Here is a 23246-nt window from a genome sequence, read left to right on the forward strand (position 1 = left end):
AACATCAAAGATTTATAATACGTTGATTGTAACAACCTATTTGATTAATAATTGCTCTTTCTTTTACATGATACAAACGGTTCGGCATACATCAAAACTATCGTTTTGATAGCAGAATAGGTATTTTTTTGATTTTTTTATCTGTATGAAGGGTGGCCCGAGTAACCGGTGTAGATGCTGAGTTGCACTCTATGGCTTATTTACGCGGAAATGAAATCAAACAATGACGACAATTCAATTTTGTTTTTTAATGAATTTAATTAAAACGAAAAACTGTGATTAATCTATCCAGTATTACTGTTATTGTAAATAAACGGAATCGCCGTCGCCGGCGTAATTATTGTCAATTATTCAAAGACCCGTAACTTTGAGCTGCTTTAGATCTTTTGGCTACACTCATATTCAGGCAATATATCAAACATTTGTGTATTCCAAACTCATTTTTTAAAAGTAATCATTTCTGTAAACTGGTGCTGATAATTTGCATAGTTACGGTTGAACCAAGTATGAAATGTCAGACGCGCTCTCTGGCTTACAGTCATCGGATTGCCCTATATATATAGTTCACAATTATATTGATGCACTCCACATATTCCCGCTTTCTCTCCAGACATATATTTTTAATTTTATAAGCTTCACCGCAATTCGTCAGAAGCACTCGGTTCGAAAGGAAGTTTTTTTTTTTAATAATTGCTGTTTACCTGGAGGGCTGGTGCGCAGGGTCGTCTGCTCCGGTAATCGCGCTTTAAAGCACTCAATCAAAATTAGGAACTTCATAATCGTTTATAATCTCATTCAGCGCAGCATTTTGTTATTTGAAAATGTCTTCATCAGCATCTTTTTCTAATCCCATGAAAAAATACAAGTATGCAGTTTTCTTATACAAGCCTCTAGATCTCTCGTATCGGTTCGCATGATTGCGCCCGTGGACAGGGTGTTCCAATAGTTTTTTTGGCATCTTGCTTTATATAGTGTGCAATGCTAACAATAGTAGGATAGTATTTTTAGGAGAGCAGAGTGGTAGGTAATTGCCGGTTGAGTGGAAAACTGCATTTTCTAAGTGATTATAGTGGGCAAGACGTCACTGATAACAAGATTTATGTACGACTCGTTCGATTCACAGTATGCAGTAAGTTTCTACCGTTACATCCTGATCAATTTTGCATATCATGCTAAAAATATAAAAAGGCTACTATTGGAATTGATTTTCTGTCAAAGGTTAGCTTACTATTAAATTTACTATTAAAAGCGAGACCTGTTTTAGTAAACTAACACAGCGGTAGACCATGTACTTAGAAGACCGCACGGTACGGCTACAAGTACGTTTAACTTTGTCATTTTTCTGGCCAATTAATCATATTCTTTTAACGCGTGCAACAGCTTTGGGATACGGCAGGTCAAGAGAGATTTAGGAGTTTGATTCCTTCGTACATACGGGATTCAACCGTGACTATAATTGTTTACGATATCACGAGTATGTCGGTTTAACGCCCTGGTTCAACCTGGTATTATTTTTAACACGAACGTATTTTATAGACCGCGATTCTTTTATTAATACGTCACGATGGATTGACGACGTTCGCGCGGAACGAGGAAACGATGTAATCGTTGTTTTGGTCGGAAACAAGACTGATCTGAACGACAAGCGCCAAGTCACAACAGAGGAGGGCGAACGGAAAGCGAAAGAGTTAAATATGATGTTTATTGAAACCAGTGCTAAAGCAGGTCATAATGTTAAAACTCTTTTCCGAAGGATTGCTCAGGCCTTGCCTGGAATGGAGAATTCGGTTGAAGAGAACAATCAATCTCAAAGTGAGTTAATTTTATTTAAATCCTTTTTTTTTTTTCTCTAACTTGTTTAGTGATTGATGTAAATATTGATCCAAGCCAAAAACAACCTGATTCGGAAGCTTGCAATTGCTAAATTATTATTGGCTTTTTGATTTTTTTTTTTTTTCTAAACTTGGACCATTGTATTCATAATCTCATTTTGTTACTGTTTTTAGTCTCTGCGATTTGTACTTTCTTCATTGTGTATTTTATGTATTAATGTTATATTCACTATTTACTTTGTTTAATTGTACGTCTGTATTCTTTCTAATTAAAGACAAATTTAACCATTTTAAAACAATTCAGCAAACAAACAAACAAACAAACAAACCAAAACCACTTCTCCAAATCATGTCAAGTCCTGCAAATTAAAAATAATATGATTTCTCTTCTTTCCAAGGTTTCGTGTGCGTACCATAGTTATCTGCCGGGGCTACGGATCGTCCGCTCTGGGAACTTAGCCACGATGGTGACTGCTTCACGGGAATAGCTATCGGAACGGCCACCACAGGCGATGTTGATAATACCGGGACTTCTGAATCGTTGGGTTTAACTTTAAATTGCGTTCCGTCCGGTCTTGGTTTGGAATAATAATTGCGACCATTTTTCAATCGGCTCGATACCTTATAACTGGCATGCTTGACGGTTAAACAACGAATGACACCCATTATCACGATTACCCCCCAAATCCCAATCAAGCCGCCTGCAAAATAAAACTCAATCTGAATGCTGGTACGATAAAAACTAACAAGCTTGGATAGTGCCGAACTCATGGCGGACTCGGTTTTGCTTGACAATTCTGCGAGCTCGTTGCTCGCCAGCACTCCGTCTTCATCAGCAAGTTTGATGTTTTTCAAACTTCGTGGCGTGTATTTAAAATTCAATGTTGTTTGATTTAAACTAACAGGCATCGAGCTATTCAAATTTGTTGTATTGCTTGATGTTGAAAAAGATTGTGACATTAAAGCATCCAGTAGAATGGTTTCATTGACTCGTGGAAGTGAAACCTCAGCATGAGAGTTTACCCATGTGAGTCCTTGTTGAATTCCATGAATTTTCAAAAGAATCAAACAATCCAAAACATCTTTAATTGGCTTAAAAATAATTGAGTTAGTAACAAACGATCAAAAAAAAAATAAAAACCATTGTAACATTACACACATCGTAAAGCGGCGTGTCTCCAAACACGTCGTTCAGTCCAGTCATCATGTCATCGACAAAAATGTTAAGAGTATTGTTCACGCTAGACGTAGCACCCCATATCCAGGAAAACATGTTGTTATTTATATCAGTCTCGGTTGTACTTAATGCAGTGTTTGTTGAGTTAGCCCATTCAATCGACTTATTGCTCAAAATCGCAGCAACCGTCCCGGTTAGTTTTCCCGCAGTAAATGCAACCTCTCCAGTGTTGGCTTCAATCTTATGAATAACATAAAGTTGTGCGATCGCAGCAGCCAAGCTAGCTATGCCCAAGCAAATGAGAAGAAGAGCAGGAGGATACGTAATGTAACTGACAAACCACCTCGTGAGAGCTTGATCATTAATTGAACTTAATGGTCGAGCAATTAACAGGCCCAAGTAATTACTAAAAGGGCTTGTTGCAACGTCAAAACTGTCGATCGGATCCAAACGTTTATCAGTCCTCGTCAAGGCTTGAGTTAAAATATAAACCCTCCGTCTCAAATGCGTCCATTTGCGCATGTCATACCAGCCCATAGGAAGCATGGAAACAATTGCAAAAATAATAAGCAAAATAATGGCAGTTTTGAAAAACTCATGGGCAACACGTTCCAAATTGTCAAATAGGTCATTTATTGACTGGTCATCAGAACAAAACGACAATTTGTCCTTGCTCGGAACAGATAGCATGTTGCGATCAAACGAGTAATCCGACATTGATGTGTTTACCAAATCCTAAAAATTGAAGTTAGAACCCAGATAAGAGTACATGATGACATGAATTAAATTTATTAATATTACCTTAATAGTATCAAACGGAATTTTAAGAGCATTCTTGGTTGCATTTTTAACTTCGGCAAACGTAGGCAAGTTGCTTTCGAGCAAAGACAGCTTGTCATTAATGGCAGACGGAATCGCAAGATTATTTAATTCATTGATTTCTGGGATTGACAAGACCGGCCAATCTAAGCTGGTCTGGCCGGAAAAAAAATTGCCCACTTTTTCAACAGACTGTTGAACGTTCGAAAGTGCACTGTTAAACGTATCAATTTCTGAATTGATTTGGGTCGCCAGCGATACCAGAGTACCGTTAACCCAAGTGATCACCGCTTGAGTACCGTTAAGAACAGTACCAACGCTGGCATCAATAGCCATAGTGGCCAGGCAAACATACGTGCCAATGACCATGTCAATCACAAATAACAAAATTTCCTCCACACCGGTAATAAGTAAATCCAGCGTAGTGACCAGCGCACTCACACTAGACTCGATGCCAGATGCCACGAGCTCGTTAGCTCCTATTGACATGTAGTGCGGGATCGATACTAGTGAACTCCCGGCTACCTCAACTTTTTCACACGCTGACATTGTCTCTGACCGTGCTGACTGAAGCCCGTTCATTAATGAGTTGCCGGACAGTAAAAGTTTGGCCAGAATCAGCATGCACGTGATGGTCCATCTATTGATCCACACCAGAGATAACCGATCTTTTGGTCCCAAATACGAAGTCATACTATTGTTCGGAAACTCTGGAGGCGGTTCTCTTGGGCTATCTCTTGGATGAATATCTGACCAGGTAATCGGTCTCAGCGAAGGAGCTACTATCGGCGTAGAAGCCGTCCATTCTGAATCTGCACTAAAAACTGGAGGTGGAGTGGAAGCAGGATAATAAGAATTAGGATGAACCCAATTGTCCCAATAACGTCGAGCTACCATGGCTTATTGCAGCGTAATTTCAAAAGGTGTTTAGAATAATGGTGAAAAAAAAAAAAAAAAAAAAAAAGATGGAAACAGCACAATCATACAACTCATATAAAGAAAAGACATGTTTCCCATTTTTATTATAATTCCATTTGAAGTAACCATTTGTTTCTGAATATTTAGAAAATCAATGTCAAAGCGAAGATGATCAGGGGTTGAACATGCTGAGCAAATACATGAGGCTGATACATAAACAACCCACTTGACAAATGACAAACAACAAAACCTCAATTCTCTAAAAATAAATAAAAATAAAAAACCAAAGCGCCATATGATTTTAAAAAATTATATTGAGAATCATATCAAAAATTTTCAAAAAAAAAAAAATAATCCGTATATTATTCCCATCCTGAAAGGCGTGAAACAAGTAGCGGAACGCCGTTCTTTGGCCGATATGTAATTCTATTGCCAAATTCGACCTTGAAATCAGGCTTAGGCTCGTATTTAAAATTTCCAATTAACGCTATTAATATTGCTTTAAACTCAAGTTCCGAAAATCTGATTTTAAAAAAAAAAAAATTAGCCCCTTATACAGATTTCAAAAAATTAAAAATAAAATGAGAATGGTAAACTAACCTCCTTCCTATACAAGATCGCGGTCCCTGAATAAATGTCAAGAACGCATACGGGTTTTGAGCTTGTCGATCGTTCCATCTGTCGGGATTAAATTCCCGAGCATCTTCGCCCCACAAACTTTTCAATTTATTCTGAACCCCGGGAACAATCTGAATAATCGTACCTTTGGGGATAAACTGACCAGCAATTTCTGTATCTTTACTAGCGGAACGCGCAGTCGAGACTACTGGTGGAGAATATCTTAATACCTCACGAATAACATTGTTCAAGTATTTCAGTGACTCGATATCGTCGTAGGTCTTGATCGTAGAATATCCGCCTGGAAATCTGGTGTACAACTCCTCGCGAAGCTTATCTTGAACGTCTTGATGTTGAGATAGGATATGAAGCGCCAGAGACGCCGACGATGCAGTGGTCTCATGACCGGCAACCAAAACTGGCACGCGTTAGCACAATCACAACACTGGCAACAAATCTCAAACACTTACAAGTCAAGAGCTGATCCAGCATGCCATCAACAGTCCACGATCCCTTGCCTTCTTCAATCATGACACTCAAAATATCAACGTCAAGTTTAGTTGATTTTTCTTGTTTTTTGCTTTGCTCGTATTTCTCTAACTTTGTTGTGATGGCATCCTTGGCGAACTTATCAATGGTTTGGCGGCCTTTCCATAGCGTGATATTTTCATTGATTGGCACGTATCTAAACCACGGAAACAGCGACTGCAGCAAAAAATACAATTTGGCTTTAGCTCCTAAAGGTTTAAACACTGCCGAATAAGCCTTGGCTAATTCATTCTCGGGATTGTCAAGTGCATTAAACTGAATTCCGAGACCAGCACGGTAGATAATATCTAACGTCAGCGCGCTAAGACGGGTTGATACTTCAATTTCAGTCTTTTCAGCGCCTGATTTTTCAATTGCGTTTGAAAAATTTTTCACTAGTCTATTAGATTCGTCAAGGAAGATTGGCGCCAATGATTTGGTGTGTCCGAAGGAGAAGGCCGGCATTAGAAGCTTTCGTTGATGCTTATGTGTTTCACCTTCGGCAAATAAAATTCCATTTCCAAGGATTCCGTTTAAAGCTGAAACAACAAAAGAAGGTTTAACAAACGTATAGCATTTGCTCTGCAATACCTCTTGAAGCGCGGTCGTTGAGCTCTGATTTGAATATTAGCAAAATAAGTAATCAATTACTTGCCTACATTAGGCTTGAATCCTTACTAAAACGATTCTTTCGGTATTGAGTAGTCCAAAAAGGCGAACAAGGTCAGCACCTTCATTTTCTTCAACACTGTCTAACGCGAACGTAAAGTCAGGTTGTTGAGTCGAATAAAAGTAATGGCCATATAACCAATGCGGCTTTAACGATGGCTTGGGCAAGTGACGAAGTGATGAGACGTAGAACGGATGAACTTGATAGAAATAAATAAGCTTAACAAATCGGAATGCAAGATAAAGACCGATTGAGACTGCCAGCTTTAGATATATAGACGGCAGCGGGTAAAACGTTTGGTCTATTAGCACCGCCGTTGCGAAGCTTATAATCGGAGTTATTGCTTTCGATACCATTGTTTGTACTTCCAAAACAAAAAAAGCTGAGGATTTATGGATTCGTGCAAAGAACCGGTTCAATTGCTTGATCAAATACCATTTATACTTGTTTAGTTTAGTTATATACTTACAAGATAACGCAATCTGATTGTCAGCATGGGGCGGTCATCAGCTCGGTCGGTGTTCGATTGAATTTAATCTCGCATTTTTCACATCGATTACGTAGTTGTCGTTATTGCACCATGCGTGATTGGCCATGAGCTGCGTTATTTGCAACTATGAGTACACTTATTATTTATAGCCTGGCTCTATAGATATATACAACCTGGCTCTATAGATATATACAAAGCACATTCGATCAATCCAACCTACAGGTTAGCTTTGCTCTTAATGTCCTCTTCCTCCTTTCGTAACGCGTTTTCTTCGTCCTCCACCAATTCAAGTGTTTCCTGTGCCCGCCACATGCCTGCGTAAATGCCATTTTTGCTGATAAGGTCGCCGTGCGTGCCTTCCTCTGCCATGTTACCACCTTTGAGAACAATAATTTTGTCTAAAAAAAAAAAAGTCATTAAACGGCATTTTCCCTGAAATTGTTCATTCAGATACATACCACTGTCAAGGATTGTTCGCAACCGATGAGCAATAAACACACTAGTGTGTTCCTGTTCACGGACAATGCTGTTTATGTTCTGCATCAAAAGTTGCTCTGTATGAGTATCCAACGCGGAAGTCTGAAAAAAAAATAATAATAATAAACGTTAGTCAAGCCTACAATTCCAGTTGAAAATGTACTATTCTTTTTAAAAAAAAAAAAAAAATCCAAACATACCGCTTCATCAAAAAACATGATTGGAGCGTTCTTCAAAATTAATCTCGAAACCGCAAGTCTCTGCTTCTCGCCACCGGAAATCATCATGCCGCGTTCGCCAACCCGGGTTTCGTACCCGTCAGGTAAATCTTTAATCAACTTGTCAATCTTTGCTCTCTCGGCAGCTTTTTGAACCTCTTGATCGGTGGCATCCATTCTTCCGTATCGGATGTTATGCCTAATAGAGTCGTTGAACAACGGCGTGTCTTGCGGAACCACGCCAATCTTTTGTCTTAAATCCTCCAAGCTCACGTCACGAATGTCCTGACCGTCAATAAAAATTCGTCCTTGTTGAATGTCATAAAACCGGAAAAGCAAGCGCAAAATTGTTGATTTCCCAGAACCAGATGGACCAACGACTGCGCACTTCTGCCCTCCAGGGATCGTAAAAGTGGCATTCTTCAGGATGGGCCTGTCCGGATGATATCCAAACGTGACATTCTCAAACTTGATTTCACCTTTGCTTAAGAGAAGAGGAGGAGCATTTGGCTTGTCCACAATGCTGACATTGACTTTCTGAAGATTGAAAAGAGTTTCCATGTCGAGAAGCGACTGACGAAGTTCACGATACACGGTGCCCAAGAAATTTAACGGCACGGACAATTGAAACAGCAATTGGTTGACAAGAACGAGATCGCCAACCGATAACGTGCCTGAGGTAACACCATGAGCTGCCATAAACATTATTCCTGTCAGCGCACTGGAAAAAATTATGTTCTGTCCCGAATTTAACAACGCAAGAGAGGATGCAATCTTAATCGACGCACTCTCGTATTTCTTCAACGCGTTGTCGTAAATCTTTGCCTGGTAAGGCTCATTGTTGAAGTACTTGACAGCTTCGTAATTAATCAGCGAATCAACAGCAATGGTGGCCGCCGTATTGTCCGCCTTGTTTGCATCTTTCCTAAACTGTGTTCTCCAAGCAGTGGTTTTGATCGTAAACACGGAGTAGCCTGCCATTGTGCCTATCGTAACCAGCGCGAATGGCAATCCGTAATTATATGTCTAAAAACCCGGGTTTGTAAGCAAAACTTGATTCATCACCGACGCAACGTACTTGGAATTTCTTACCAATATTCCGCACACCATTCCGATCTCTAATGTGATTGGAAGAATATGGAAAATCATTGATGACAATACAAAGCTAATGCCTTTCGTACCTCGATCAATAGCTCGGCTCAAGCCACCGGTCTGCCTCGACAGGTGGAAACTGAGGTCCAACTTTAACAAATGTTGAAACACGTTAAGCGCCACGCTTCGAATCGCGGTTTGCGCGACCCTGGCGAAAATTGCGTTTCTCAATTCGCCTAGCAACGTGGCACCAATCCTGGCAAGACCGTATCCGAGAATGGCGGCACCGGCCACGGTCGCAACCGTGCCAGCTCCTTCTATCCAATCAATATTCATGCTGTCAATAATGTTTTTGAAGTAAAATGGCACTTGCACGTTGAGAACCTAAGAAATCGTGTTAGTAGCGAACAGCAGCGCATTCCTTTTTTTTTTTTTGGCTATCCCCAGTACATACTTTTGATCCAAGAAGTAGCCCAAGAGCAACTATAACTCTAACTTTTGTCGAAGTATGACCCTAAAAAAAACTTATTAGCGCAAGCATCATCTGTCAAATTGATTTAATCACGTACTTTAGGCCAAATGTATTTAACCATTTCCTTAAGAATCGCCCAATCAGCCTTTCTCTGAGCCTGAACTGTGACCGTCTTTTCTCCAAGCAAATCAACCGTTCCCAAACTCTTTTTTTCCTTTTTTGATTCTTTTTTCGCCGAATCATTTGCGTCTGAAGTGGCAGCAGGACTCGGCACATCTTTCTGGGAGCGGAATGCAGTCTGGTGCAGCGGTCGCGACCATGATAGGCTTGTCTGTCGAGAATGCGGAGCAATTGAATTAGAAATCCTCGACATTGTTCCATCAATTGGCTTCCATCTAGCATACTGATGCGCAATCCCTTGGTCAACTCGACCTGCACTTCGCGTTATCGTGCACAGGCATCGTCTGGAACTAATTTCCAACTGCAACCTTATCGGTTGCAGGATGGCAGACGCTAGCATAACTGGTATCGTCGTCGTCGTCGTATTCCAAAATGACAGACGTCCAAGCCCAAAGTGCAATTGAATCACTCCCAAAAGCTAAAAAAAAAAAAAAAAATCGAGGTTGGTTTTGGTTTTAACTGCACCCGGGTTTTACACGTTCGGCATTAATAAGATTTGACGCGCTTTTGCCAGATACGGAGAGGAAGATGACGCCTGAACGCCATAGGTTGCGTCACAGTCGATCACGTGCCAGGCACATTGGACAACAACGCGAAGAGTAGTTTCTTGTTATTTTTGAACAATAGTTTCTTACGGCCGGCTTCATTTATAATCAAATTGTTCTAATTGATGTGCTGATAATGAAAAAAAAAATTTTAATTGAATGTGTATATATTAATCGGTCCGGTTTGCTTCTATTCCAAAACATAACCCTATAAACGTGCTCTACTTGATAAATTCCTTGAATGAATCAACACTCTTAAAAACAACTTTGCCGTCTTCGACACTGGCGACTTTAAGATGACCACCGTTGGACGCCTGCGCTGGCTTTGTCGGTTCTACTGCCGCAATCTCTTGAACCTCGACAACACCGGTCTCGGTCGCGGCGTTAACGTCTGACCTTGACCGGGGAGCAAAGGCTTCTGGTTGCAACTGCGCAATCTCGCGCAATTCAGACGCAGGGATTAAATCAGCCAATTTGGCAGATCTGGATTGGATCAAGATCGTGCTTGGTCCGGAAAACCTAACAAACAAGTTCTCACCCCAGATTGAATTGCGAATCAAAATCTTGAACCGGTAAAAAAATTTGGAAATTAATTGCACAAATTTTGTGGCCTTTAAATCTCGCAAAAATTTGGAATCGAACAATTTGGATGGTAAAATCGAATCCGGTACTTGTAATCGCAACCTGCTGTGCCTTAATCTATATGGTGCCGGCTTTGGTGATGGCAAGTTGGAAGTGAACGCCAAGATGTTGGACGGATGCACGACAAATTCTTCGCGTTCTTGCAACGTGATTTGATAAATCTGGCCCTTGCCAGCCAAAGCAACTTCACCTCTTCCTTGAAGTAGTGTATTTCCCCATCTTGACAAGCTCTAAATTAATAAATTAGAACTAACCGTCCAAAAAAAAAAAAAAAAAAAAAATAACAGCAATATTCAAGCACTTACCAAATGAGGAACCAGTTTGGGTTTAACCGTTAATGTTGAACCTGACCAGGCTAAAAGTGAATTTCGTTGAGCAATTGTCCAATCAACCCTGCCATCGAGGGACACGACTGCAAACGTAGTAAGTGTTGAACTTTTGGACGTTATGAGTGCGGTTAATGGGGTCGTGCTTGTGATCTATTAATAAGCTGGTTAACCCATGACCTTCAAACCGACGTAAGACAGACACAAAAAAAAAAAAAAAAAAAAAAAACCTTCATACCTTTTGATATAAAAACGGGATACCTACTAAGGCTCGAACCGTTGGACTGAGAACAGATAGGGTAGATGTGACCTTATAAGGTTAGAGTAACAAAAAAAAAGGCATCGTAGTCGATAAATTGATACATTATCTAGTTTACCGTTAATGCCTAACAAAGTACCTCTTCTTGTGAACAGTGTTGCTGACGCTGGAAGAGATACATTAAGCAACGAGGAAGGTGTTCCAATAGCTTCAAAAGTCGGGGCTACATTATTTTGTTAACCACAACAACAACCCGCTGTTTTTTTTTTGTTTTTTTTTTTCACATACTGGCTGGGAAAGGACCATCACCGCTAATTTGAGGAATTGACCGTATCAGATCAGAAACATCAAGCGATACCGGAACCGATGCGGTCGGGCTTTGTGTGATGTGCGCTCTTCTTATGCCTTCATATGTCCTAGCAACTGCAACGTTCCTGGTCTGAGCATGCAAGCCGGTAGTCACTGTGCGGAATGACCATTTAATTGATGACATTAAAACGGTTCTCTCTGTTTTTTTATTTATTTATTTTTTTTCAACCTTAAAAAAATCGAAATCTATGTAGGCGGCAAGGACTGTCTTGTTGGTTTTGACCGCGGAGTAAATAAATATAACTGTTATATTGGTTTAATCCGATTTGACCGCGTCCAAAAAATTAATTCAACATATTGCGCACTACAGAATTGGCCAGCTTCAATCTACAAGTCATTACCACTAAACTATATTTTAACAAAACAATACAGGCTTGATCTCGTACTAATAAAATAAATTGACCAAGGGTTTAAAATTTATACTACAATCATGAAGCAGCCCAAACCTCGGTTCCAGTATTCTCAACCCAAGTTGCAAGCTTCTTGACCGAGTCATCCCACTCAATCAGTCTCAGTCTCATGCTCTCAATCTGTTCCTTGGTCATGATTCGTGCCTGAAGCCAGGTAACCGTAACCCGTTGACTAACCTCATCAATTGATCCTCGAATCAATCCCAAGCTAAGCGCTTTCATGACCAGATATTCAACCTCGTCGTTCTTAACTTTTGTCTCTGTTGCGATCGTTGCAAACGACAAGGTCCGATCCGATGCTGGACGTTGAAACACGGCCTCAATAAGTGCCATTAATCTAATCTTTTCCAACAAAAAAATGGTCGAATCCTGAAGGATCGAGATCTTGGCAAAACCGGGTTGCAATTCGTTAAACTTGTCAATCTGGCCAGCGTTCATAACAAACAAGACATCCCGCAGCCAGCTAAACTCGGTATCAATCAAGCTATCCAGAATTGGATGTAATAAGAGCTCTCCAAAGTTGTAAATACTATCGCCAAGGAGAGCAGCAAGTGCGAGGTCGTACGAGCGTTCACGCTGCGCGGCAACCGACAAATCGGCTACGTTAATACAGGCAAGATACCGCAATGAGTTGCGATAGTATGCACCAAAGTCAGCTTTTGCCTTGTAGTAGTCTGAGTTGACCGAGTAGTAGGTGGCGTTAATAACAGACTCAACTGAATCAAACTTGTCCAAGATCTTCCACGCGTCATCCATAATAACCCGAGCAGCATCCAACTCTCCAAGTAACAACTTTGCTCGTGCGGTCTCAATTTTGACAAACACGTACGCGTCCTGTGATGAAGGCGTGTTCACTTTCTGGGCAAGTGATTCCAAAAACCGAAGCGCCTCCTCCTTTTCATCAAACGTGGCCGCCGTGGCAAGACCGAGTGATACAAGCTTGAGCTGATTAATTTTTGATTCGAACGTGCCAACAAACTGAGTATACACTCGAGTTCGTAAAGGCGCACTTTCATTGTTTTCAAAGAATTCAACAAGCACGTCGGTAAGTTGATGCCATAACCTGGATCAATTGCAATCAGTACATGCGCCCCAATTTAAACAGACTCCTGCCTAAAAAAAAAAGACTAACCGTCTCTCCCACAAATCTTCCATTGTGTAAAAATCACCTGCCAGATCTGGCGGCGCCTCAGTTCGTAAGACCGAAAGAATTGTCGGCACGTCGTGATCTATATCCATTGCTGATGCCATTGTGTGAAAGGGGAAACTATATAAATACTAAATTCCAGAAACCGTAAGCCAATAATCTAACTGCATCTACACCTCTTGCTTGCACCCGAGTAAAACAAAAGATGAATAGTAAAAGCTGAAGTGAGTAGTGCGACTATATCGTATTCATCATGGCCATTTTGGAACAATTTGGAGCATTATACTATTATTCTACTACCGGGCTCTCAGCATAAGTGTCACGTCATCATGCGGTACAGCATAACTGCACACGCAAAGTGCACTTGGTAGGTCTGCCAATCACAGCCATTACAAAAACCACCGCACTTTTGTAGTGAAAGACAAATAATATCTATACGGAATCCGAAGAACCGGGGTCAAGACGAAACCTTTTTTCAAAAAAAAAAAAAGGGGGAACTTAAGAACCAGCATATTTGTATACAATTTGTTTTAGAGATTCAATTGTATTTTGTAAGATGCATTTCATTGCGCCAACCGTTCGTACCCAGCTTCCTGCTGTGCAACGAAGAGGTATGATTTTTTCTTTGATATGGCTGGCGTTATTAGATTTGAATTGCAGTTAACAGTTTTTTTTCGACAGTTCTTGTTCAAAGTTTTGTGTCTTCACGAGCAGCTCATGATTTGGCTGTTACTCTCTCTGGGAAGCCAGTGGTAGCTCATGGCCCAGGTGGCAGGTACGCGAATGTATTTTTTTTTTAATGCTACGGGCTGTTTTAACACTGGGGGTTTAAAAAAGATCTTCCCGGTCTGGTTACGTGGCCACTGTTTTTGGTGCTACTGGTTTTATAGGCAGATATCTCACATCACGGTTGGGTATGAATCTAATCCCTACATATATAAAGGAAAAAAGAATTTCAAATTAATATTAGAATATAGCAAAGAATGGTACTATCGTCGTCACACCTTACCGAGAAGAAATTGCCAAGAGGTTTCTTAAAGTTACCGGTGATCTCGGCGTGGTTAACTTTGTCGAGTTTGATCTCAGAAATTTGCAATCGATAGAAGACGCGGTTAAGAATTCAGACATTGTGTACAATTTGATTGGACGTGAATACTCTACAAAGTATGTTGAAAGATTTTTAAAACACAGAAATAGAGACTAATCTTGTTTGCGCACCAAAGGCTTTTTGACTATTACGACATCAACGTCGAGGCTACTAGACGTATCGCCAATGCAGTTGCCAAGTACAACGTTGACAGATTCATTCAAGTCTCATCATATAATGCCAGCCCGGATTCAACTTCTGAATTTTGGAGGACTAAGGTATTTTATTTTATTATTTTTTTTTTCAAGGCAGAAGTCGATTTAAGAAGGAAAACGCTAACAGGTAAATGTCGTAATTACAGTACGAAGCAGAGCAAGTCGCCAAAGAGATTGTTCCTCATGCCACGATTGTTCGACCCGCACCAGTTATCGGATGGGAAGATCGTGTTGTTCGTCGCATTATCGGATGGCCTCACTTTACCGTTAACGAGGGCCAGAACACGTTCCAACCGGTTCATGTTGAAGATCTCGTGTCGGCATTACACAAGATTGGGTTTGATGATTCGACTACTGGCAAGACATACGAGTTGTTTGGGCCAGACGTGACGTCGTGGAGGCAGCTTATCCGGGCATGCGAGCGCGAAGCGTTCAAGGAGTACAAGACATTTAACATTCCCAAGTCGGTGTACGCGTCCGTCAGTGATGCGCTCAACAAGGTGCTTTGGTGGCCCGTCGGGTCTGCTGACCAGGTCGAGCGATTATCACAAGATCAGGTCGTGCCCAAACACTCGCTGACGTTTGCTGATCTGGGAATTAAACCGCAGAGATACAATGAATACGTTGGCACGTACGTCAAGTACCTGCGTTCGAATTTGTTCCAGGATGTCGAGTCCGGCTCGCTCGCCGAGTCCAAGAGAGAACGTGAATTTATTCACGTGGCCCGTTAAGGGAAAGAAGAAAAAAAAAGACGCATTAGAGGGCAGGATTATGCGGTTGGCACAACGCAAGAAGCAGACGATGAATTGGGCGGGAGTATTTATTTAGTCATTTTGTTAATTTTATAGGATAGAAGCATGTTTTTGCCTCTTAAACGAATTGTAGACGTAAACGTAAACGCAAGCGTGTGGCTGTGCTGTGGCTTGGGAGAGGAACCAATTTAATTTAAAAGTAACTTTATTATAGCTTTAATTTATACGCGAAAGCGGACGGTCAGCCACCTCTTTTTATCAATTTTTCTAAAATTCAGCTACTTGGAAGCGACACGAACGAATAAGAAAAGACCATTCATTCAATATTACTTGCATCGAGTTTATTTATTTATTTTTTTGTTGCTGAACCCATTGCCAGCAGTAAGCCAGGTTGCTAGTGTTTCAGAATTCGGTACGGTTCCATCATATAGTCCTGAACCTGCAGTGAAATGTACTTGCCACGCACGCATTGGAGCATTTCTTTTTTATCGGTTGTTGTCATTGAAGCCGTGGTCGTGCTCGCGCTCGAAGGTTACGTGTTTGGCAAGTTTGAGGCCAATATTAATGCCAATATTGATGCCGAGCAAAGGAAAAATTCAAACACGGGCGGGATTCCAACATATTTGGCATTATTCATCTTTGCCGAGGTCAGTGTTGGGTGTGGTTTTAAATGAAAAGGAGGATTTCATATTAACGGGCTTGCTTGTTTTTTGTCAGGTTTACAAGTTGGTACTCTCATGGGATGCGTTACGGTTAAAGAATACCATTCAGGTACGTGTGTTCGCCTTTCGCAATGCGGGTGAACTACTTGCTTGCATCACTCAATTTCATGACCAATTAAACTAATTGAAAAAAAAAAATAGTGCATTGGCATTTGTCTATTTAATACCGCGGTACTAGTATATGCCGGAATTCAATACGAGCAATTGAAGCAAGCAGCAGAAGTACTTTCAGCACTGCGCTTGATTAGCGATTCGAATTCCTACGTTTTGGACGGCGAAGCATGGGGTGGTACGTGATTCAATTTGAAATCTTTTTTTTAATTGTACTTGTTTCATGCTCTAATTATTTTCTATTGCTACTTTAAATTATAGACATCATGCCATTTCTTATTGCTGTTATCGCCGTTATTGGGTTTGCAGGGTTTGTCATGGCATACATAACTGTCAAGCTTTACAATGAATTTGGTTGGTCAATTTATAAGCAAATAGGTGCCGACCTGAGAATGAAGCAGCGATATCTTTATTTTCAAATATTCATTACTTTACTCAAGTTGGATTTTTTCTTTTGTAAGTTGAACACTTATGATTTATTTTTTTTTTTTTTGGATTCCAGTGTCAGCTAACGTAAGGATTATTATTACTGCAGTCCTTGGATTTACTATTCAATTTATTGTTATTGTTTTAAACACCAAGGATGTCGAATTCGGACTCACGATCGCCGTCATTCCGGCCACTATTTTGATATTATATTTATCCCAACTTTCCGTTCGGCATGAATTAAAATATGGCACCTCATTGTCAATATTTTTCTTTTTCGCTGGCATGGCATATTTTTTGTTTAAACTCGTACGCATGTACCAACCTAGTCAGAGTTTTAAATACGTGGCAGCCCGCAAAAGTTTGACCGTGTTTGGTAAGTTGTTTTCCGTCAGGAAAAAAAAAAAAATTTGGAACTGACAATGTGTCAAACAGCGGTTATTACATTATTTCTTATCGTGATTACGATTATCAACATTATTATTTGCGCATCAAATTTCGACAAGGGATTAAAGCAATACGGTAAGTTTTTCACATGTTTTTTAATTATTCGATAATTTTTTAAACTAATCCTTAAAAAAAAAAAAAATTAGTTGTATCAACATCAAAAAGATTACGTCAACGACAAGCAATAAACAGTCCAGAAAAAATCGAACTTGAAGAGATTAACAGCGTATCACCATTATCTCCTCTCAAGCGACGAATGACGCTTGATTAACGAATTGAATCTAATGAATTAAATTTTTTATTTTTTGTTTGGTAATGTTTTTGTTGTTTGGGTCATTTTAAAAAACGAAAGGTTGATGTCAGAGAAAGGAAAAAAGAAAAACGATTTTTTTTTTTTGGTTTTGTTTTTTTTTGGGTTGCTATATATACATGTATGTGAACGTCTTTTCATGAATTGGGATTATTTTGGGTATATTTTCATTTTTTTCGTTGAATGTTTTTATCTTGTCAGCCAGCAGGAAGAGTCCACGTTGTCTTAGCGTAAGCTGTAAGTAATTATTAAGTTGCCAGGAACTGGTCCAATGCTACAGAGATAAGTTACAGGATTTAATGATCAATTACTTCGCACATAAAAGGCAGCAACGCATTTAAGCGTTTTGCTTTTTTGCTTTTGCGCACTGCCCGCCTGCGCCTCAAAACTTAAAAAACTCGTACCTGCGCCTCGCGACGTCAACAGGCTGAACAAATCACGAGTCAACCAGGGAAACAAAACAAAAAAAAAGCCACTGCACTGCCTGCACTGCCTGCGAAGAATTCGATTTTGAAAATATATAAAGCAAACCGGACAGAGTGCATAATCATGTCGTACAATCATACTAATAATAATAACAATAATAATAATAATAACAATAATTTTACCGCTAGTAATCCGTTTTATCAACACTCGTCTACGTCCAATCAGTTCGATCACCAACAACAACAGCAGCAGCAGCAAGGCAATTTTCAATACATGCAGGGATATACAAATCAGCAAGTTGTAAATGTTAATGCCGGTTACGCTACCGGGCAGCCAGCGTATGATGGTAATCAGCAAGCATATGCCTCATACGGGAATCAACCCCAACAACAGTCACAGTACGGTCAACCACCACCGCAGCACAACTATGGCCAACCGCCGGCATACAGTCCAGTTTCACCGCAACCACTGCAACAGAATAATGTACAATCCTTATTAGGACAGCCGCCATACGGACAACAACAGCAGCAGTATCAACCTTCTCCTCAATACTCTACATATCCAAATCAACAACAGCAAGCGTGGAATCAAGTTAATCACCAGCAGCAGCAGCCACCATACAGTAGTGCTGTATCATCTTTGCAAGCGCAGCAACCAGTTGGCTTCACGTTCGGTGGAGGCGACCCGCATTATAATCCGACAAGCGACGTGCAAACCTTGATCCGCGCAACCAAAGGTTTCGGCACGGACGAAAAAGCCATAATTTCCGTACTGGCTTGCAAGACTCCTGTCCAGATCGAGATCTTGAAAACTGAGTTTGAACATGTACGGGGCAAGCCGTTGGGCAGGGTGATTGAAAAAGAAACCAGAGGAAATTTTGAGTCTGGTTTAAAATTATTGATTGCCGGTCCGCTCGGTGCTGACGTGGCCAACGTGCACGCCGCATTAGATGGCGCCGGTACGAACGAAAACGTACTGAACGACGTTGTGCTCGCGCGCACAAACACGGAACTAAACGCGATCAAGGGATTATACCGGCAACGATACAACAAGAGCTTGGAACAACAAGTTAGTGATGACTTGTCCATGAAGACCAAACGCTTGTTTGCCATGGTGTTGTCAGCCACCAGGCAGGAAGAATGGATTCCGTTCGATCATAACCGGATTGCCACGGACGTGCAGGACCTGTATCAAGCCACTCAAGGTCGCGCGGGAACGGATGAGATCTTTGTGTGTTCCATCTTGACCAGCAGGTCGGACGCTCAAATTCGAGAGATTGCGCAGCAATATCACAACCGGTACAAGAAAAAATTGGTGGCCGTGATCGAGAGCGAGTTTTCGGGTCACATGAAGAAAGCGTTGTTGTACATTGTCAAAAGTGCGGTTAACCGGCCCATGCTATACGCTGAAATGTTGGAAGCATGCATGGCCGGCATCGGCACGAAGGACTCGTTGCTAATTGAACGGGTCGTTAAGTATCATTGGGATCCATCGTTGGTGCATCAGATCAAATTGGCATACAGGCAGACATACCAGCGAGACCTGTTGTCAAGAATTAAAGGAGAAACTTCAGGTGATTATGAAAGACTTTTGCTAGCTCTGCTTGCATGAACATGGGTTGGTGTTTAGAGAGAATTTGTTGGCAACATAAACATTTTTTGGAAGGTTCTTTTTTTTTTTTTTTAATGATAATGTATTCTAATGATGTATAAACTTGTTATTACCAATTGCTACATCTTGCTACGTCTAGAATGTAATATATTAATCTACATGTGTTGTTTGCCTTTGGTCATGCTTTTGCCAATAAAGTAATGACAATTTCAAACTCCAATAAATAGTAAACCCAACACTCAAGCATTTAAAATACCGATTAATTGACAGTTGGATACGTAATTAAATATACATCTAATACCATAAAAACTGGGTTGAAATATTGAGTCAAAAATACACGTTGTTATATATTGGTCCGGAAAATGAACTTACCCTTATCCATCACCCGCCGTATATGGAATTCAAAGTTTCGTAATGGGGAGGGTTCAATCTACCAACTCTTACCGTTTCCAATTAAAACAACAGACAAAAAAAAAAGATTAAAGAAAAAATGAAAAGGAAAAATAACATATAAATAAGCCGAAATAAATTTTTAAAAAAAAAAAAAAGTTCACAGAACATGGTGAAATCCAGTATGAAGTAATTTTTTTTTTCTTTTTTTGATCTTGAATATGAAGGACTAATAAAGTTGGAATTAATAGATGAAACGCTCTTGACTGAAGCAGCAGCATCAGGCCAGTTTGATGAAACTGCGGATTGGACATTGTTTAGAACATTTCTTGTATCAAATATTGAAAAGGTATTATTGTTATTGTTGGTGTTGTTGTTTTTAAATTTGTGTCTAACAACGATAGATATCAAACCATGAGTTTACACCGGCACCAACAAATGAGCAACGGATTTATCTGGCAGGCCTGATTGACACGTTTAATGACATATTTGACGACGCGCCACCGTTTACATTGCAGCGATTGGCAGAATTAATTTTATACCCACAACGGCATTACGGCAACAGCAGCAGCAGCAGCGGTGGTGGTCGTGAGCTGTCAGGTTCGAGGGACAAGTACCTGCGCGCGTTGGAACGCGTGCTCAGCGTGACATCACGAACGACTGATTTCCAATTACCGGACACGAACACGGTCACTGGGACGACCGGTCATGATCACATTGTTAATGGGAACGGCGATGCAATCGCAGGTACGTACTTGCAAGCATCAAATAATGGTGAGTTTTGCAGGCTTGCATCAAAATTTCTCTGGCACTTTTTGATTTTTAACTAAAAACAGAGATGGTTATTTTGAGTCCGATTTCGTGGTTGATTGATACAGGCACGCCGCCACCAGAAGACGAAGAAATAATAAACAATGAACATGATCAATTAGACTCCAACAATGACTTGATAACATCAGTGACTGAGCCGGAACCGAACGGCCAAGACCTCGATCGTGATCGTAACAATAACGTACTTCAGGATGGACCAACAACAACAGAGACGACTCGTGGTGTGATTACTACTAATGTATATGATGCAGAAACAATAACGGCAACAGCAAATGACGACAGACATGTTGAGGAGCCAGTAGTTGAAGTGGCAAGCAACACTGCATCGGAAGACGAAGTGCCAATGGATATCGAGTAGGATTGATCATTTCAATCATGTTTCCAGATTTTTGTAATAACAGAATTTCTATTTTAATTTATTGCGAAATTAAATAAACACTGTATAAAGATATGTACAAAAAAAAAAAAAATTTAAAACCAAATTTTTTTGTTGCTTAGCCTACTGTTTGCATGTCTTTTTTTTTTTTTTTGTTGATTTGTTTTAACAAAAACAATTTATCTTCATTTGATAACCGGTTCAGGCACGATATACAATGGTGAATCTTGTGGCCGATTCCATTCAACAGGAAATCTTAAATCCTTGTTTAAAACTTTTTTAACCTTGACATGCCTGGTATCAAGTGCAATGTCAGCAAAAGATTCGGTTGAGATGTCACGAGATTCAATGATTAACCGTTTGATTGTGTCCACCAAAAATTTCTTATTTTGAACCGAATTGGGGAAATTTTGACCATCCATGTGAATCACGTCCGTATCCGGGTTGTATCTTTCCCTGGCTAATAATTTAAGCTTGTGAATCCGTTTCTGTTGATCATCAACCTGAGATTGATCGGATGAGTTGTTAACCGGAAAAAAGACGTTGGCCACGTCCGATACTTTAAACGACACGGTCACTTTCCGTTCAGCCTTGTGGCTTTGACCCATAAACGTGGCATATTTAAATTGGAAAATGTCGTCCCGGCTTGGCTTGACAAACTTGGTGGCATATTGACGAAGCGCAGGTAATTCCCATGCCGCCACTCGGTTATATAATCTCTTGCGACGATGTTCTTCTAATTTTAAATGACCTTTTTCTGGCACGTCATCACCTTCAAATTCTGGTACCAACGCGTCCTCATCAAACCGGTCCGCATCCCTTTTTTCAAATTCGGCATACTTGGCCAAAAATGTTTCCAAATTTGCTTGCGTGTCTGGTGATCGTTTCAAAACCGACACCGAATTTGCAAGAGGGTTTACGCCTCTGAAAACCGGGCTTGCTTCGACGTCTTGTTGTTGTTGCCGCTTCTTTAGAAAGAAAACATCCACAAATTCAGCATTTTCAACCGATTTGCCCTTATCGGTGGGCAACAAATTTGACGGAATCGAAGATGTCGTATCATTGACCGCATCTGAATTCTTGCTGGCACTCGTGGTGGTAAAATTGCACGACAACGATCCGGATGGCTTGTTGTTGCTGATCGCATGCGACCTGGCTTTGTTGAGCAAACAATTACTTGTACTGGCAGGTTGCGTGCGAGCACATTGCCGTATTAATAATGATGCCATTATTTGAATAACCGTATATTGTATTACTGACCAAATTAAAAAAAAAAACGTAGCACTGAATTCACTCTATATTCCCTGCGTCCTTTTTCTCGGACGAAAAATCCAACCAGCAATGGGTTAGGGCACGCCGGCTACTTGCTGCTCTATTGACTAACAGATTAGGTAATACACATGGGTTGGTTTTTTTTTTGGTGTTTACTATTATTACCTATTCGCAAGCTCGTCATAATCTAATTTCTTGAAAAGCAAATTAAAAAAAAAAAAAATTTCATAGTTGCCTTCCCTGGATAATCGGTATCGGGTTCAATCCCAAATCACAACTGTGACTTGAATTTGGACTGATCGCGAATTGCACTTCAGCTAATTACTTTAGCAACACGGAACCCCCGCCAGCCCTTGCCTTGTTCAAACTCGGGTGACGAAGTCCGCCATTTTATCATTTTTGCACACCTTAAAAACCCCGGAGGAATAAACCCAGAATTAAATTAAGGCGCCCGTCCAAGCAGAGCCGATTCCAACAAAACCCTAATCGACCCCTATTATAAGAGGGATAGGGCTTTGCTAACGAAAGCTTTTTCTGCTGACTCCGCAGACGCTTCCGCGCCAGGCCCTCGCACAATACACGGGCACCTCATGCCTCACCACCTATACAGTGATGATCACGGGACTCAGGACGGAAGTAGCTGCAATCACTACGCCCGGGTCGACTGGGGGACAAGCCGGATCGCTTTTTCTAATGACATAACGAATTACGTCACCGGAAGAAACGTTCAACAGCTTCAGGCCGTGCCCACTTCGGTAAGGATACCGACGACCGTCAAAACAAGCCTGCCGTGCTATAAATGAAAACCTAAAACCCTCGGTGCCCGGCACGTGACACACAACAAATCAGGAAATCACAAGCACGAGCTTTTTTTGACCAGCCGCCTCGCGGCCGGGGAGATTATTACTGCACCGAATTTCCCACCCGCTTATAACATCAGAATTTTACGCAGTTGTGCGATAAAAACCGAAACACGTTCGATAAATGCGACACAACCGCAACGCCCGCATGACACAGACGACCCGACGGTGGAAACTTTTTCGTCACGCTCAATATGCGGGTACTCGCGATTAAGGAAAGG

General features: G+C 40.8%; 11 protein-coding genes across 11 annotated transcripts; 5 read left to right on the top strand and 6 right to left on the bottom strand.

Annotated features, from left to right (window-relative positions):
* Positions 1-821: 821 nt before the first annotated feature.
* Positions 822-1924, top strand: V1514DRAFT_285174 (ras family-domain-containing protein; the record flags this gene model as incomplete). Its single annotated transcript, XM_066925163.1, has 8 exons — positions 822-865; positions 995-1020; positions 1071-1129; positions 1189-1218; positions 1284-1319; positions 1381-1474; positions 1537-1812; positions 1863-1924. The coding sequence occupies 8 exons, from the start codon at positions 822-824 to the stop codon at positions 1922-1924; spliced, it is 627 nt and encodes a 208-aa protein (XP_066781399.1).
* Positions 1925-2025: 101 nt separating this feature from the next.
* On the bottom strand, positions 2026-4916 carry V1514DRAFT_177778 (uncharacterized protein). The gene is made up of 3 exons (XM_066924586.1): positions 3811-4916; positions 2992-3744; positions 2026-2924 (listed from the first exon to the last, which is right to left on the bottom strand). Exons 1-3 carry the CDS (start codon positions 4723-4725, stop codon positions 2199-2201), a joined length of 2394 nt encoding a protein of 797 aa, XP_066781400.1. The 5' UTR covers positions 4726-4916; the 3' UTR covers positions 2026-2198.
* Positions 4917-7256, bottom strand: V1514DRAFT_177777 (cytochrome P450). Its single transcript, XM_066924585.1, has 4 exons — positions 6571-7256; positions 5835-6507; positions 5347-5782; positions 4917-5268 (listed from the first exon to the last, which is right to left on the bottom strand). Exons 1-4 carry the CDS (start codon positions 6916-6918, stop codon positions 5109-5111), a joined length of 1617 nt encoding a protein of 538 aa, XP_066781401.1. The 5' UTR covers positions 6919-7256; the 3' UTR covers positions 4917-5108.
* Positions 7257-7268: 12 nt separating this feature from the next.
* Positions 7269-9175, bottom strand: V1514DRAFT_285169 (P-loop containing nucleoside triphosphate hydrolase protein; the record flags this gene model as incomplete). The annotated part of the gene is made up of 4 exons (XM_066925162.1): positions 7269-7450; positions 7511-7631; positions 7730-8773; positions 8840-9175. The coding sequence occupies 4 exons, from the start codon at positions 9173-9175 to the stop codon at positions 7269-7271; spliced, it is 1683 nt and encodes a 560-aa protein (XP_066781402.1).
* A 1082-nt stretch (positions 9176-10257) lies between these two features.
* On the bottom strand, positions 10258-11478 carry V1514DRAFT_285136 (mitochondrial biogenesis AIM24-domain-containing protein; the record flags this gene model as incomplete). Its single annotated transcript, XM_066925159.1, has 4 exons — positions 10258-10908; positions 10984-11157; positions 11243-11314; positions 11368-11478. Coding segments are annotated over 4 exons (1008 nt in total), but the record flags the coding sequence as incomplete, so codon positions are not given.
* Positions 11479-11969: 491 nt separating this feature from the next.
* V1514DRAFT_298296 (uncharacterized protein) lies at positions 11970-13441 on the bottom strand. Its single transcript, XM_066925480.1, has 2 exons — positions 13175-13441; positions 11970-13105 (listed from the first exon to the last, which is right to left on the bottom strand). Exons 1-2 carry the CDS (start codon positions 13291-13293, stop codon positions 12061-12063), a joined length of 1164 nt encoding a protein of 387 aa, XP_066781404.1. The 5' UTR covers positions 13294-13441; the 3' UTR covers positions 11970-12060.
* A 101-nt stretch (positions 13442-13542) lies between these two features.
* Positions 13543-15497, top strand: V1514DRAFT_364457 (uncharacterized protein). The gene is made up of 6 exons (XM_066929787.1): positions 13543-13800; positions 13871-13964; positions 14027-14103; positions 14167-14353; positions 14413-14554; positions 14638-15497. The coding sequence occupies exons 1-6, from the start codon at positions 13746-13748 to the stop codon at positions 15220-15222; spliced, it is 1140 nt and encodes a 379-aa protein (XP_066781405.1). The 5' UTR covers positions 13543-13745; the 3' UTR covers positions 15223-15497.
* V1514DRAFT_354238 (uncharacterized protein) lies at positions 15482-17638 on the top strand. Its single transcript, XM_066929582.1, has 7 exons — positions 15482-15890; positions 15961-16014; positions 16107-16254; positions 16338-16532; positions 16612-16878; positions 16938-17024; positions 17096-17638. The coding sequence occupies exons 1-7, from the start codon at positions 15693-15695 to the stop codon at positions 17218-17220; spliced, it is 1074 nt and encodes a 357-aa protein (XP_066781406.1). The 5' UTR covers positions 15482-15692; the 3' UTR covers positions 17221-17638.
* A 229-nt stretch (positions 17639-17867) lies between these two features.
* Positions 17868-19480, top strand: V1514DRAFT_336634 (uncharacterized protein). The gene has a single exon (XM_066928569.1). The coding sequence runs from the start codon at positions 17959-17961 to the stop codon at positions 19294-19296; it is 1338 nt and encodes a 445-aa protein (XP_066781407.1). The 5' UTR covers positions 17868-17958; the 3' UTR covers positions 19297-19480.
* A 250-nt stretch (positions 19481-19730) lies between these two features.
* Positions 19731-21029, top strand: V1514DRAFT_298307 (uncharacterized protein). Its single transcript, XM_066925481.1, has 4 exons — positions 19731-19868; positions 19938-20035; positions 20091-20460; positions 20523-21029. The coding sequence occupies exons 1-4, from the start codon at positions 19856-19858 to the stop codon at positions 20873-20875; spliced, it is 834 nt and encodes a 277-aa protein (XP_066781408.1). The 5' UTR covers positions 19731-19855; the 3' UTR covers positions 20876-21029.
* V1514DRAFT_336639 (mitochondrial 37S ribosomal protein mS35) lies at positions 20904-22170 on the bottom strand. Its single transcript, XM_066928570.1, has one exon. It carries the CDS (start codon positions 22120-22122, stop codon positions 21079-21081), a length of 1044 nt encoding a protein of 347 aa, XP_066781409.1. The 5' UTR covers positions 22123-22170; the 3' UTR covers positions 20904-21078.
* Between the last annotated feature and the right edge of the window lie 1076 nt (positions 22171-23246).

Source organism: Lipomyces japonicus (genome assembly GCF_038497905.1).
Source record: "Lipomyces japonicus strain CBS 7319 unplaced genomic scaffold V1514scaffold_51, whole genome shotgun sequence".
Lineage (NCBI taxonomy): Eukaryota > Fungi > Ascomycota > Lipomycetes > Lipomycetales > Lipomycetaceae > Lipomyces > Lipomyces japonicus.

What these genes read in the sequence shown, in the direction of transcription:
- V1514DRAFT_177777 (XM_066924585.1), bottom strand. Translation starts at nt 6,918, where the DNA reads ATGGTATCGAAAGCAATAACTCCGATTATAAGCTTCGCAACGGCGGTG. An exon ending in GCTGGATCAGCTCTTGACTT is followed by an intron (nt 5,783 to 5,834) that starts GTAAGTGTTTGA and finishes AACGCGTGCCAG; the next exon opens with TTTTGGTTGCCGGTCATGAG. An exon ending in CGATCTTGTATAGGAAGGAG is followed by an intron (nt 5,269 to 5,346) that starts GTTAGTTTACCA and finishes TTTTAAAATCAG; the next exon opens with ATTTTCGGAACTTGAGTTTA.
- V1514DRAFT_364457 (XM_066929787.1), top strand. Translation starts at nt 13,746, where the DNA reads ATGCATTTCATTGCGCCAACCGTTCGTACCCAGCTTCCTGCTGTGCAA. An exon ending in ATATCTCACATCACGGTTGG is followed by an intron (nt 14,104 to 14,166) that starts GTATGAATCTAA and finishes ATTAGAATATAG; the next exon opens with CAAAGAATGGTACTATCGTC. An exon ending in CTGAATTTTGGAGGACTAAG is followed by an intron (nt 14,555 to 14,637) that starts GTATTTTATTTT and finishes TCGTAATTACAG; the next exon opens with TACGAAGCAGAGCAAGTCGC.
- V1514DRAFT_336639 (XM_066928570.1), bottom strand. Translation starts at nt 22,122, where the DNA reads ATGGCATCATTATTAATACGGCAATGTGCTCGCACGCAACCTGCCAGT.
- V1514DRAFT_298296 (XM_066925480.1), bottom strand. Translation starts at nt 13,293, where the DNA reads ATGGCATCAGCAATGGATATAGATCACGACGTGCCGACAATTCTTTCG. An exon ending in GAAGATTTGTGGGAGAGACG is followed by an intron (nt 13,106 to 13,174) that starts GTTAGTCTTTTT and finishes CAATTGATCCAG; the next exon opens with GTTATGGCATCAACTTACCG.
- V1514DRAFT_177778 (XM_066924586.1), bottom strand. Translation starts at nt 4,725, where the DNA reads ATGGTAGCTCGACGTTATTGGGACAATTGGGTTCATCCTAATTCTTAT. An exon ending in TTCCGTTTGATACTATTAAG is followed by an intron (nt 3,745 to 3,810) that starts GTAATATTAATA and finishes TTCAATTTTTAG; the next exon opens with GATTTGGTAAACACATCAAT. An exon ending in GAGACACGCCGCTTTACGAT is followed by an intron (nt 2,925 to 2,991) that starts GTGTGTAATGTT and finishes ATTATTTTTAAG; the next exon opens with CCAATTAAAGATGTTTTGGA.
- V1514DRAFT_298307 (XM_066925481.1), top strand. An exon ending in TTGTATCAAATATTGAAAAG is followed by an intron (nt 20,036 to 20,090) that starts GTATTATTGTTA and finishes TAACAACGATAG; the next exon opens with ATATCAAACCATGAGTTTAC. An exon ending in CTTGCAAGCATCAAATAATG is followed by an intron (nt 20,461 to 20,522) that starts GTGAGTTTTGCA and finishes AACTAAAAACAG; the next exon opens with AGATGGTTATTTTGAGTCCG.
- V1514DRAFT_336634 (XM_066928569.1), top strand. Translation starts at nt 17,959, where the DNA reads ATGCAGGGATATACAAATCAGCAAGTTGTAAATGTTAATGCCGGTTAC.
- V1514DRAFT_354238 (XM_066929582.1), top strand. Translation starts at nt 15,693, where the DNA reads ATGTACTTGCCACGCACGCATTGGAGCATTTCTTTTTTATCGGTTGTT. An exon ending in CATTATTCATCTTTGCCGAG is followed by an intron (nt 15,891 to 15,960) that starts GTCAGTGTTGGG and finishes GTTTTTTGTCAG; the next exon opens with GTTTACAAGTTGGTACTCTC. An exon ending in GGTTAAAGAATACCATTCAG is followed by an intron (nt 16,015 to 16,106) that starts GTACGTGTGTTC and finishes AAAAAAAAATAG; the next exon opens with TGCATTGGCATTTGTCTATT.